The 15,433-nt window shown below is 34.9% G+C and overlaps 1 protein-coding gene across 4 annotated transcripts in view; it reads right to left on the reverse strand.

The window, feature by feature from the left end:
- DPP10 (dipeptidyl peptidase like 10) overlaps nt 1-15,433 on the reverse strand; it is a 1,232,656-nt gene that overhangs the window by 27,008 nt on the left and 1,190,215 nt on the right. For all 4 annotated transcript variants that reach the window (XM_070581203.1, XM_070581202.1, XM_070581204.1 and 1 more), the window contains 2 exons: nt 13,968-14,066; nt 13,791-13,860 (listed from right to left, as the gene is read on the reverse strand). In XM_070581203.1, the coding sequence (XP_070437304.1) occupies nt 13,791-13,860; nt 13,968-14,066 (169 nt within the window). The remainder of the gene's footprint in view (nt 1-13,790; nt 13,861-13,967; nt 14,067-15,433) is intronic.

Below are 15,433 nucleotides of genomic sequence, written 5' to 3' on the forward strand. Positions count from 1 at the left end.
AATTCAATGTTTTCTTTCTTGATCAGAATTTGGATCTCTGAATTGGGGAGGATATTTTGCAATAAAACTGAATTTTTTTTTGTATCTTTCCTCTATTGCTCTTCTCCCTTCTCCCCTTGTCTTCCTTTTCTTCATAATAGGATAGCCTTCTTAATATCACGGTCAATTACTGTCTACTAAAGCCACTCTTCCTTGTCTTGAAAGGAATTAAATCCTATTTTGCTCTTTGGTTTCTTTGAATAGAAGCCAGAGATTGTCTCCGTAGCGTGATACAAAAATGCATAATAACTATCATTAGAGCAATGAAGAAAAGCAGAATCCACTTCTTTAAATCAAGTTATTTATATTGTCATAGGAAATCAAGAGATGAAAAGCTCATCAGAACACAGGTTGAAATACTGAACAGCATGGATATTAATGAGCCAGCTATAAAATTGAAAAATCGACTGTTAGTATTATCCACACAAAATTAACCTCGGGATAAACATCTTAGACAGTACATGAAAACATGGGAAGAGAAGTAAAAGAAAAGGGCCTCAGGGATATCTCACAGACAGAAATTGTGTAATAAAATGGGAGGAAGCTCCAATCTCCTAATCATCTCTGCTGCCAAAGTCTTACCACATTAATTCTAATCCGTTGGCCAATTTCCATTTGGGATAATTTCTAACAGAGTTGATGAGGAAGGAGAAAGTGAAAGAGGCTTAGTGATCTTTATTTTCAGTTCCTGGGAAAGGTTATATCATCACAGAGCTAGAATAACATTTGATGCATTCCCTTCCCTTTAGAGAGGGTCACACCTAAATCAGTCACAGTCGAAAGAAAATTTAGCACATTATATAAACAGACCAACAACAGGAGAATGTACCTCATGTTTTATTTGTATATAATTGTTCTGTTAATCTCTTATATAGCAGGTCTGCTTTAGATACTACAGTGGATATTATATTGCATTACCTACACATAACGGATGTCTGTAATGGATATTATATTGTATGGATATAATGAAAATTGTAATAGATATTATAATGGAAAATATCCTACATCTTGGCTTAAAGAATATGGGAGTATTTCTAGATAAAATGGAACAAAGTATGTGTACCTTAAAAAAAGGAAACTGACGACAATCTTCACAAGAATCTCACATTTTCCCATATTTATCGTATTTCTCTAGTACAATTCAGCATGGGAATGTTGTGAGTATAACATTGAAGCATGCGATGGTACATGGGATATATATCAAGAATTGCAACGGGTTTATATTATCAGAATGGAAGCTAATTATATACAAACTTTGAATCTGCATTTCATCCTAGGGAGGGAATTATCCACTTTCAATAATGCATGGTGTTTGAACAATACTTTTTTTCTAACGATAGAATCTTTAGCTGGACTCTAGAAGTCAATTAATCATCTGGAAAATGTGGCTATATAAACACGGAAATTTTAAACTTAGCTTACTTTGTTGTGTCAATTAAATAGGAATAATAAGTATAGTGCTAACAATAAGTATTATCAGCAGAACCATTTTACAGTTTAGTAAACTGAGACCCTGAGAAGCAAAGCAACTGTATACCATAGATGGATAAATAACCTAGGTCTTTGAGAGAATACAATTATAAGGTTAATCTCAACAAAATATTCATTTAATATCTTTGCCATATAAGCAATTACATCCTCAAAGCAAAAGGAGATTGGGATTCTTAGCCAGAATAGGATTAAGAATTTAAGGTTTTGAAAGTCTATTTTATTTTTTTACCAAGTTCTAACTCTGAGTCTTCTCTTGAATTTACATCATATCTTTTGAATGACTTTATCCCTAGAATTTTTCTGTTTTTTTTTTTTGAGGAAGATTAGCCCTGAGCTAACATCTGCTGCCCATCCTCTCTTTTTGCTGAGGAAGACTGGCCCTGAGCTAACATCCGTACCCATCTTCCTCTACTTTATATGCGGGACGCCTGCCACAGCATGGCTTGACAAGTGATGCGTGGGTTCATATCCAAGATCTGAGCCCACAAATCCCCGGCCGCCAAAGCGGAGCATGAGAACTTAAGCATTGCACCACCGGGCCAGCCACCCTAGAATTTTTTAGGTAAAAGTAATACAAGCCTAAAAATGTACCTTTCTGCTAAGTTTTCACCTCTCAGTAGATATCTGACAGGTGGTATTTTACCTACCACTTCTGATTACAGTATCTGCCCTGTTGTAGCTCTGAGACTGTGAGAAAAAATTAAAATAATGTATATGAAGTGTCTTGTAAACTGCATGTTGTGTTGATAAATTTTTTCAAGACTATCCTTATACATTAAGATATATATATGTAAATATATATATATAAATTTTTACACTTTTATTTCTCAAAGATGTGGCATGTTCTGTTCAACATGTGTTCATTTGGCATGATATAGTTCATGTATGATGGCTTAAGAGGGAAATGACATCAATACAGACATCATGGTAGTTCTTGCACAGTTTTTTCCAAGACAATGTATGGTAATAGGGATAGACATTCTCAAAATTAAAGACTTAGCACTATATTAAGACCACAAGAAAAAAGCTGAAAATCAGCAGAAGCACCTTGCTTAGCACAAGTTATGCCTGGTTTAGTAGCTTCCAAAATCATTGGGTCCCTCTATCTTAGGCTTTTTAGTGACAACTGAGAGTTCTGATTATGAAGGCTGCAAAGGCATGGACTAGAGTAGAACAGTGAAATAATGAAGAAGGCTACACCTAGATCAGGTTTATAATTTTGATAAAAATGGTATGATAAAAATAGCTACAAGAGAATGCCCTTAAAGAGGAAGCACAAATGCCCCTTTCAAGGCTGAAAAGGACTGACTAATTATAGATAAAATGTTAAGATTTAACCCTACTTGTATTTTAATAGGAATATTATTGTTTGAATTGTGGTTTTGTTTAAAGTTAGTTTTGAGTTTCTTCCCCATCTCATTTCTCCTAGATACGTCAGAATTCTCAGTGTGTGACTTTACACAATACTTGTTTCTCTGGAATATATGTATGATGTTATAAGAGAAAAGCCTGTACTTCTGGCCTAGCTTCTCATCATCATTTACATCCCTTAACTCTTCTTATTTTGTCTACATGCTACATAGCCTTACAGGTTTCATAAAATATTTCTTTTATATACAAGGTAAAGGGAAGAAGATAAAAGAGAATCCTGAAACAACATAACGTCATTGATGTTCTCCTTTAACTTGTGGAGTTAACACCATATCTTAGTATCTTTAGTTTAAACTTTCAGAGACATGTTAAACTAGTAACACAGTTAATATTCTCCTCTATCATGGATTTTAGAAAAAAAATAAATCATTAAAACAGGAAAAAAAGGAATGACTTAAGTACAAGTAAACTCTTACTTTTATGACCCAATATATGATCATCAAAACCTAAAAGAGCAAATTAGGAACTATTTCTTATGAAAAGCTTGCAATATAGAGTACACTTGTATGTTTTAAATGGGTACTAATAATCAATCAATATCATTCATATGAAACCATTCATATCTGAGACCTGTATTAACAGAGGAAAAGAGCTAAAATAGTATAAATATGTAAGTCATAGAAGTGATTTTATAGATTTCTATACTATATCTGCATAAATCTGTCAATTTAAAAGAATCATCAAAGAGAATATCATACTGTATGCATTACGTACATATTTGTTGTAAATTCAGAAATTTTTTCCTGTGACACTTTCTCAATTCATCGAACTTGAATTTGAATACTTTCAAATAGTACTAAGAAATTCACGTTGGTGTGCGAGAATCAATATCTAAAGTTTGTGAAGAACAAAGTGTAATTTGTTCAAGAAAAATATGAAAAGCAATGATCACCTTCTCCCCTTCCATTACCTAGATTAAATGCCTCTGTCTTTTCTCTTCTTAATCATTTCTCACATATTACAGTGTGGGCACATTTGCCATCCACTGGAAATGAGGAAGATGAACAAACGCAAGAAAAATCAGAAACTTAAAATTTAAGCTTCGACCCTCATCAAATGGCAGAGCAATAATCATCACTCTTTGAGACAAGTACTAGCTCTCTTTCTTGTCCATATCAGACAGTACATGTTTTATTTCTGTAAGAAATAGATATTTGGCATGAACAAATGGAGGATTAAATAATGTTAAAGAAGTTTTGGAACATATGTGTATTTACTCTTGGGAAACAAAATAAACTTACTTCTGATATTCTGACCTGCTCAAAAGTCTACGAATCCACAGAATAAATGAAGAGTGTAAAGACTTCTCATGAAGTGAATATTTTGATTAGAATTTGAAATTTTATTGGAAGTTCTAACCAGAGCAGTCAGCAATAGTCTGGACTGAGAATTTGATCTCCTATATGGAATACCAATGAACTTACTCATGATTTCTATAATCATTTTACAACAAAGCATTAACATGGTACAAGATGAAAATGTTACATTCTAGAAGTTATTGTAAGTTGTTTAGTAGGAAAAACAAAAGGTCATAAAAATTTGGGTATGGAGAAGTCCCTATTTATCTTGGTCAGCATTTTTGATAATTTGCCAATAATAATTATGCAATAGGCTAGGTAGGCAGACAGTGTTGGGTAATGGTAAGAGCAGAGCTTTTTGACATAAAAAGTAGATAAATAAAATGAGTTCAAATCCTAATTGTGCCTTGCTCATGATCTTAGAAGTAATAAACATGACATGTTTTACTCATAGTTTCCTTGTGTAAAAATGAGGGCAACGGTTTCTGTAGGGATTAAAGATGGTATCTATACATCCTTAACATGATGCCCTTTATACAATAAACACTCAATAAGTGGTAGTTATTATTAGATCATATTATTTTAAGAAGATAAACTCAATAATCAAATGTAAAAGAGAAACAGTGAAGAGAGAGCATGAAAATCAATCACTATTTAGCATTATCCAGAAAGACTGTAAGAGAAATGAGAATCTTGCCTCACTTTTTCTAAGTAGGAAAGTAAAATGCAGAGAAATTGACTCATCCAAAAGGCTGAATTTAAATACATTATAAACTCTCAAATCGTTTATTTCTCTCTTTACCCATCTTGGCTTAAGTCATTCCTGATGACTAACTCAGGGCTGATTGCTTTCCTGGCTTGCTTATTCATGTATTCATTCATTCTATCAACATTTAAAGAACACAAATAATGCTCCAGTTACTGTGTTAAGTCACAACAATACCAAAGGAGTTCCTATGGACAAGGAGTTCACAGTTTACTAGAAGAGACAGCAGAGGAAATATTGTAATTCAGCGTGGTTACATGTTATCACAGAATTGTGCATAGAATTGTGTGAAAATACATCTTGAAGTATTAATAGAGCTTTTCCAGTTGGAAAAGGAAAATAAAGATACGGAAGACTGTGTAAAGAGACACAGAGAAGTGACTGAGAAGCTGATACTTCCCAGAATAAAGCAGTTTTTGAAATTCTCTAGAGCACTGAGTCTTTCTTTAGGGGTAGGTGGAGTCAGATGAAGATGGAGAGATAAGTAGAAAACAGATGACACCTTTTGTATGCCGTGCTGGGGAATGTGACTCTTCCATCAATTGGAGAAAAAATAATGAGAGGATTTTAACCAGGACAGCCACATTTTCAGATATGAATCTCACAAAGCTCCACCCTAGTGGCAGAGTGAAAAAGCAAGTAAAAGAGAGAGAACAGAGCAATAAACTAAGAAAAGGAAGTGTAAGTAGAGAGCAGGGTGGTAGATTAGAATTGACTCATTCAGTTATGACGTCTGCCTGGTATGGGGCTTGGAGAAGGATAGTGTGGGCTCTTGGATAGCCCCATTGATTCAAAGATCAAGGCAAGACACTATGGTCCCATGAGCATGATGCTATTCACAAGTTTAAACAATATCCATATTGTTTGTTGAAAGGAACGTGCATGTATGAAAAAAAAATGATGATATTATCTTGACTGTTATAGATGAGCAGCTGGATAATTTCACTCAGCATGAATGTATCTGTTAATTATATCCTGCTATTTTTTTCTTTTAAAGATTGGCGCCTGAGCTAACAACTGTTGCAATCTTCTTTTTTTTATTTCCCCTCCTGCTTTTTCTCCCCCAATCCCCCCAGTACACAGTTGTATATTTTTAGTTCTGAGTCCTCCCACTTGTGGATGGATGGCGCCCCAATGTGGCCTGATGAGCGTTGCCAGGTACACACCCAGGATCCAAACCCTTGAAACCCTGGGCTGCTGAAGGAGGAGCGCGAGAACTTAACCACTCGGCCACGGAGCCAGTCCCATATCCTGCTATTTAACAGAATAATTATACAGAAAATACAGAAAAGAGCTGGCAAACAACTCATTTTCATAAGATGACCAAGTTGTGGGGCTTTGACTTGCATAACCTTGATTGTATGATGAAAACATCTAGATAAAAATGAACAATGCTCTCCAGTTAGAATAGCAACCATGTTCATCTGATTTCTGGACATCATTCACTTATTCATTCAACACATATTTGTAGAGCGACCTTTTGCAAACGTTGGTTGCTATGAGGAACACACAAATAAATTAGGCACAAATAAACTGTTTAATATATGGAATGCATAAAATAAATATTTTTTAAACATTTCTACTGTCTTAAGATGCTGAAATATTTCATAAGCCATTCTATAAATTATTTCTATAAATACTCACTTCTAGACTGTGTACTTGCCTTCAGAAACATTGGTCCAAATTCTAGTGGAAATCAGAAATTCCCTAAATAGCGTGTAAAAACATCCTCACAAAAATTAGGGTAAAGGTGGGGCCGGCCTGGTGGCGTAGCAGTTACATTTCCACGTTCCACTTCTCGGTGGCCTGGGGTTCACCGGTTCAGATCCCTGGTGCAGGCACCCCTTGGCAAAAGCCATGCTGTGGTAGGCGTCCCACATATAAAGTAGAAGAAGATGGGCATGGATTTAGCTCAGGGCCAGTCTTCCTCAGCAAAAAGAGGAGGATTGGCAGTAGTTAGCTCAGGGATAATCTTCCTCAAAAAAAAAAAAAATTAGGGTAAAGTTGAAAAGTGACAATATCATTGATATGGTTCAAGGTATATTGAGAACCTTTGCACAGAAAGTTGTAGCTGTAGGAGGAAGCGTGGATTTGGGATTGTAATAAGATATAGATGGACGAATAAGAAAGGTGAAAGAAAGCTTCAGGAAGACAAGACTTGATGGACAACCATGAATTCATTAGAATTCCAAGGAAGATGAATTCAAGGAGAAGGAACAAAGTCATAGGGGCATGATAGAAAGTGTTGCATTCTGGAAATCAATGTAATTTGTTGAAGAGTCACTATCTCCCTGAGTTAGACCATTATCAAGTGTGTCATGGATAAATTGAACATGAAACAGTAGAAGATAGGAAAAGATGATGATTCCCTGGCACTGAACAAAACTCCCCAGCCCGACAATAGTGCTCTTTACAGATACAGCAAACAAACAAACAAAAATCTTTTATCTCTAGTAACAGTACATATGTCTGGATGGCTTCCTACCAAGGTCTAGACAATTAGGTTCGTATTTATTTGTTTAGCAAATAAAGACATATAAGTGTAGGCTATCTACCATATAATCTTCAGTCTTGCACTACTAAAAGAATTATAGGTTAGTCAGGAAGGTTTCATAAGGTTTCTCAATGTGCTCTAGGCATTGTGGAGATACACTTAACAAATCTAAAAAATGATTACAGATTTCAAGATGTTGTAATCCTTTTAGCTCCCCACATCCATCAGCACAGCTTCTTGCACATAAAAACAACATGGTAAATGTGTATTGTATTCAACTACATAGACATGAGTAGAAAATAAGAATAATATAAAAAACAACTATTCAAGGTGATAAATGCTGAAATGGATATAGATGTATATAGCATAGGTATAAAGATAAGTATGGATTCCTGGATTCTTAAGGACTCCCTATAATGTTAAGGAGAAAGAGAATTAGGCATCTGGAAGGAGAATAGGAGGAACAGGAAGGGAAAAGAGATCCATGACCCCATAGAGACCACAGTAACTCGAGGCCACTGAGACACATTTGTAGTGACAATGCTTTTTAGATTTTCTATTACAGTAAAATATCCCATTGCCATTGATTGACTCATACTTTCAATGTCATGGAATTAGTTTTGGGTTTCAGAAAATATGTCCATGGACAACTCCTCAGAGACTGTTTCTTCTGAGGTTCCACAATAAAGATTTAGCAGAAAGCGGATTCCGAATTGCCAGAGCTATTTTCTTCAAGGTCGACTTTCCTTCGAGCTACTCAGGTATTTGCTGGAGGCTGTCTCCAACTCCTGCATTCACCACAGAATTTCCTGGATGTAAACCTGTCTGCACAGGTGAAGAAATGACTCACAGTCTGTCGGGTACTAGATACGCTGCACAGAACAGCAATAAAGTAGTCACGCCCAAATTGCTAAATCATCTCTAAGCCTCACTTAAAAAATAGTCACTTTGCATATTATCTCTCATTGCCTAATTTCCCAGTTAGGAAAAAGAAATTAATTAGCATTATTTTCTTTTTTAGAGAGGGGATAAGTTTCACTTGTTACTGAAAACGGGGTTTAATCTTAAGAAAAAAAATGCCTTTAAATTAGAAGCAATCTAAAAAGACACAAAAAACAATTTATACGTAAGCCATTCTGACTCATATGAGTTTCCAATCATAAATATTTTAGGGATGATCATGCAGCTGAAAACAACAGGTCATTTTATAAATCTAAAATCAAAAAAGAAAAATTCCCATTTGGTTTTGTAAGCCATATTCTGCAAAACTTCTGAAAATTTACCTCTGAAAACAAAGCTTAGACAAAGTAAATTAATACTGAATATAATCAGCATATAAAAACTAATGAAAAAATACTCATTTTCATTCTTCCCTCCATTAACCAAAAAAGTAGCAAAGTAAATTCTATGGGTTTGATTGAATTATTTTATCTGCTTTAGTAATGAATACCTATTAAATAATTTTATAGATGGTAAATTAGTTATTTATACAGATAATTTTAAATGTTAAAAAATACTACTCCTACTAGTAATAATTACGATTAGGTCACAATTTATTAAACCCTAAGTGCAAGTGTTTATGCTCTACCGAGCACGATGCTGACATAATTATATAAATTATCACATGGTATTACCTCCAAGTTATTTACAAGGAAACTGAAGCTTAGAAAAACTAAGCAATGCATTCGTAAATCTTTGAGCTGAGATTTGAACTTAGGCCTACCTGACTCCTAAGCCCGTATCTTTACTCTACTCTCCTGCCTCTGAAAGACCTGATTTTCCCTTGAAAACGAGAGAAACTGAGGCTTGTGCCAGTCCTTACATTCCTTTTATGAAATAAAAATCCCCCAGAACAAAGCACAAATCTGATGTCAAGATGACCCAGTTGGCTTCTCTGACTTGTGGTTACAGAGAGAATCTGTAACTCTTGTCTACTTTTTCCCACAAAGTGTGACGCTGCTCTGAAGCCAGTGGGTAAGCACGTGAGAATAACTGTCTACACATCCCTCTACATAAGTAGTGAGTTTTGCTTCTAGGAAGCATGCCTAGCAGGGTTCCTTTCCCTGAGAAACATTATTTTTCACTGAATAAAAAGAACAATCCTTTTTCCTAAATGGTGATATGCCTGAGACAGAAAATGAGGTTGAAAATATTTTTCCTTTTTTGTCTCATCCAAAGGCCTTAAATATTTGCCTCAATAAATCTCGTATATAGTTCAAATCGGAATTGAAGGCAACTAGGTGAAAGAGAAAAGACAAAACAAGGAGCCAAGACAGACAAGGATGCCCACTTTCACCACTCTTATTTAACATAGCATTGGAAGTCCTAACCAGAGCAATCAGGCAAGAAAAAGAAATGAAAAGGATCCAAATTGGAAAGGAAGAAGTGAAACTGTCACTATTTGCCAATGACATGATTTTATATATAGAAAATCCTAAAGAATCCACCAAAAAACTTTTAGAAATAATAAATGCATACAGTCAAGTTGCAGTATGCAAAACCAACATACAAAAATCAGTTGCATTTTTATACACTAACAACAAAGTAGTAGAAAGAGAAATTACGAATACAATCCCATTTACAATTGGAACAAAAAGATTAAAATACCTGGGAATAAACTTCCAAAGAGGTGAAAGATGTATACTCTGAAAAGTATAAAACATTGTTGAAAGAAATTGAAGAAGACACAAAGAAGTGGAAAGATATTTCATGCTCTTGTATTGGAAGAATTAACATAGTTAAAATGTCTATACTTCCAAAAGCAGTCTACAGATTCAACGTAATCCCCACCAAAGTTTCAACAACATTTTTCACAGAAATAGAACAAAGAATCTTAAAATTTGTATGGAACAACAAAAGACCCTGAATAGCCAAAGGAATTCTGGGAAAAAAGAACAAAGCTGGAGGTATAACACTCCTTGATTTCAAAATATATTACAAAGCTATAGTAATTGAAAAAGCATTGTACTGGCACAAAAACAGACACAAAGATCAATGGAGCAGAATCAAAATCCAAGAAATAAACCCACTCATCTATGGACAGCTAATTTTTGACATGGGAACCAAGAATATACAATGGAGAAAGGAAAGTCTCTTCAATAAGTGGTGTTAGGAAAACTGGACATCCACATACAAAAGAATGAAACTAGACCATTATTTTACACAATACACAAAGGTTAACTCAAAATGAATTAAAGACTTGAATGTAAGACCTGAAACCACGCAACTTCTAGAAGAAAACATATGCAGTATGCTTTTTGACATTGGTCTTAGTGGCATATTTTCAAGTACCATGTCTGACCAGGCAAGGGAAACAATAGAAAACATAAACAAACGGGACTAAATCAAACTCAAATGCTTCTACACAGCAAAGGAGACCATCAACAAAATGAAAAGACAACTTAACCATTGGGAGAAGATATTTGCAAACCATATATCTGATAAGGGGTTAATATCCAAAATATAAAAAGAACTCATATATCTGAACAACAAAAAACCTATCAACACAATTTAAAAATGGGCAGAAGATCTGAACAGACATTTCTTGAAAGAAGATATACAGATGGCCAATAGGCACATGAAATGATGTTTAACACCATTAACTACCAGGAAAATGCAAATCAAAACTACAATGAGATATCACTTGACTCCTGTCAGAATGCCATACTTAACAAGATAGGAATCAACAAGTGTTGGAGAAGATGTGGAAAGAAGGGAACTCTCACACACTGCTGGTGGGAATGCAAACTGGTGCAGCCACTATGGAACACAGTATGGAGATTCCTCAAAAATTAAGAATAGATCTACCATATGATCCAGCTATTCCACTGCTGAGTATTTATCTGAAGAACATGAAAACACAAATGCATAAAGATACATGTGCCCCTATGTTCATTGCAGCATTATATGCAATAGCCAAAACTTGGAAGCAACCTAGGTGCCCATCAAGGGATGAATGAATGAAGAAAATGTGGTTTATGCACAATGGATTACTACTCAGCCATAAGAAACGATGAAATCCAGCCAATTGCGACAAAATGGATGGAACTTGAGGGTGTTACGCTAAGTGAAATAAATCAGAGGGAGAAAATAAAATATTATATGATTTCACAGATAAGTAGAAGATAAAAACAACAACAAATAATCACATAGCAACAGAGATTGGATTGGTGGTTACCAGAGGGGAAGGGAGGAGGACAAACGGGGTGATTAGGCACGTTTGTGTGGTGATGGACAGTAATTAGTCTTGGGTGGTGAACATGATGTAATCTACATGGGAATCGAAATATAGTGATGTACACTTGAAATGTATATAATGTTATAAACCAATGTACTGCAATAAAAAATAATAACAATAAAAGCATTTCAAGCCACACACACACACACACACACACACACATGCAAAACAAGGAGTTAAGAAATAGCAAATAAGAACTTCCTCAGGAAGACACCAAGACCTTTCAGGGCCTTCTGGGTATTAGGGACAAAAGAGAAAGGTCTGGGCATGAGAAACTAAGTGAGGTCAATGCGTTGGAGTTAGGAATAAACACTGGAGTAAGGGGAAATAATATTATATTTTCTGTATTATTTAACTTAAAGTAACAAGTTGCTTCTATACATTAAAATATCTAAATAAAGTTAATGTAATCTACATATAAAAGAATGGATTATAACCGCATTAAGCCTAAGAATCTTACATGCTGGGCACTTTATATGTTGTATTTCATTTAACCTAAAAAGCAGCCTTAAAACCTAGGCTGTATTGTAATGTTCGTTTTATATTTGAGGAAACTGAGCCTTAGAAGAGGTTAAGCAACTTGGTCAAGGACACATAGCTAGTAATGACAAAACTGGAATTTGAAACCAGGCAGTTTGATTCCACAGACTAAATACTTATCCTTCACATTCAGTAGTCACAACAAGTTATGCTATTTTAATTTCTACTGTTCCTACTAAGGCTCTGATATAATTCTAGACAATGCTAAGCACTGTCATAGCGATATGCTAGCTGGGTTCTTAATAGGGAAAATAACTAATAACTCTCAGGAGTACAATGTTACATCAACATCAAGTTAGTTAACCACTAGATGTTAGGGGTCTCTATGCCCAATGCTATATAGTCACAATACAGTCTCATAGTATGAACGAATTCAATCCTAAAGTCAATTCCAAGGTGGAAAAACTGAAGAGTCAGGTTTTCTGAGCATTGGAACTGTTTCCTGCTGGTCATGAATCCAGGAAGGAAAACTGATATAAATATAACCAATTGTTTCAGCAATGGAGGTAAATGTTTCCTCATTGTTGCATAAACAACTGAAAAAGAGCACAGAGCTTACATGTGGCAACATAGATGTACCTAAACGGTATTATGCTGAGTGAAATAAACCAGTCACAGGAGGACATATTCCACTTATATGAGGCATCTAAAATAGTCAAACTCATAGAAGCAGAGAGTAGAATGGTGATTGCCAGGGGCTGAGGGGGAGAAGGAAATGAGGAGTTGCTATTCAATGAGCATGAAGTTCCAGTCATACAAGATGAATAAGTTCTGCTTGTTCTGCTGTGCAACACTATGCCTATCGTTAATGATACAATATTGCGTATTTAAAAATTATTAAGAGGTAGATCTCATATTGTGTTCTTTTTTTTTTTAAGATTGGCCCTGAGGTACCCTCTACTGCCAATCTTCCCCCTTTTTTTTTCTCCCCAAAGCCCCAGTACATAGCTGTGTATCCTAGTTGTAAGTCATTCTGGTTCTTCTATGTGGGATGCCGCCACAGCATGGCTTGAGGAGCAATGTGTAGGTCTATGCCCAGCATCCAAACCAGCGAACCCTGGGCCTCCAAAGTGGAGCACGTGAACTTAGCCACTTGGCCACGGGACTGGCCCCAAGTGTTCTTAACACAATAGAAAAATTAGTTTTATGAATATAGCATATCTTTGATATGACAAATACATCCCAAAGAAATAAAATTATAAACCAATATCATTTATGGGGAAAATAAAAGCAGACATCCACAAACCAAACTACATGTGTCATTATTCCCAGTAATAACATGCAGTTCTATTTGGGGCACAAGTACAAAAAATTACATATCCCTCCATAATATTTAGTGGTGGTATCCTTAAAGAACTCGTACAGCTGCCCCCGTTAACTATACACATAAGACTTCTTGTGTTCTTTTTTTAATCAGAATGCTGTCATGTGAGGCATAAGAGAAAGTATGAAATCTTTAGATTCCTTTATTTCAAAAACAAATAAAATACTTACATTATTAACAGAAGAGCATACTGGTTTCGGTCCGTAAAATCTTTGGGAAAGGACAACTGTAAAGGAAGTTCTTTTAAAGAAAGAGCAAAATATTAAAGATGGAGAGTCATTTACACATAAAACTATAAGATGCAGAGAAAGTTGTTCTTAAATAACATAGCATGCACAAAACTTTACCATAGTCGTCAATATGAAGCATTTTAATTTCTGACTTTACTATCTTCTTCTTCAGGATAGCTTCCTTCAGCATAGAATTGCTTTCCAATATAAAATATTCTGTAAATCAAAAAGGGTAGTGTAAATAACTGTTATGTGTTGATCATGAATCAATGCAACACAACAAATAATTATCCAGCTGTTATTATTCAGCAGGCACTGTGCTGGGCACTGATTAAACTCTCATAATTTCTCTCCTGAATTACTACAAGAGTTTTCTAACTGAGTTTCCTTATTCCAGTGACATTTTCTCCAGTTGCCCCTATACTTGGAATTAACATTTACATTTTCCAAATGCAAACCTTATCACGTTACTACTCTGCTTAAGACTATGTAGCACCCAATGAGATGAAATTCACAATGCTTGGTTTCTAATAAAAAATTACCAGATTTTCAAAAAATCAGGAAAATATTGCCCATGATGAGTACAAAATTTAATCAATAGAAATAACCCGGAAGTGACACAGATGCTATAATGGATAGACAATGACATTTAAACAAAGATTATTATAATTATGGCCCATGTGTTCATTAAGGTAAAAAAAGTATAAGCATATTAAGGAGAAATATGAAATAAATTTAACAAAAAGATAAGCTAAAATTCTAAAAATAAAAACTGTAAAATCTGAGATACAGAATCTGGAATAAGATCTAAGAAAAAATATACTGCATGAGATCAATAGCACATTAGGCAGTGCAGAAGAAAAGATTAATGAATGTGACAATATAGCAATAGATAGCATGAAAAATGAAACACACAAAAAGAGAAAGAATTGAAAAAACATGAAGGAAGCATCAGTAACTTGCTGGAATTTTGATTGATATACTAAATCTATAGGTTATTGGGCAGATTTTACATACTAAAAATAGTGAGCCTTCTAATCCATAAATATATATGTGTGTATATATATCTGAGTCTTTAATTTCTTCCAGCAATGTTTTCTTTTATTAGGGGACTTTCATATTTTTATTAGATTTGTTATTGGATATTGTAAGATTTCTATGTTATTTTTTTTAAAGATTTTATTTTTTTTCCTTTTTCTCCCCAAAGCCCCCCAGTACATAGTTGTATATTCTTCGTTGTGGGTCCTTCTAGTTGTGGCATGTGGGACGCTGCCTCAGCGTGGTTTGATGAGCAGTGCCATGTCCGCGCCCAGGATTCGAACCAACGAAACACTGGGCCGCCTGCAGCGGAGCACGCGAACTTAACCACTCGGCCACGGGGCCAGCCCCGATTTCTATGTTATTTTAAATAGCATTTTGAACGACTTTTAAATTTTGCATCACACTGTAGTTTACAAAATAGTACATTATTGTATATCAGCCTGTATCTGTACCCATGATAAATTCATTCATTATTTCTAATAGTTTTGTGAGTGTGTGTGGATTCCATATTTTTGTTTGTTTTCTATTTTGTTTACAAGTAT

This window comes from Equus przewalskii, chromosome 17, assembly GCF_037783145.1.
Source record: "Equus przewalskii isolate Varuska chromosome 17, EquPr2, whole genome shotgun sequence".
Classification (NCBI taxonomy): domain Eukaryota; kingdom Metazoa; phylum Chordata; class Mammalia; order Perissodactyla; family Equidae; genus Equus; species Equus przewalskii.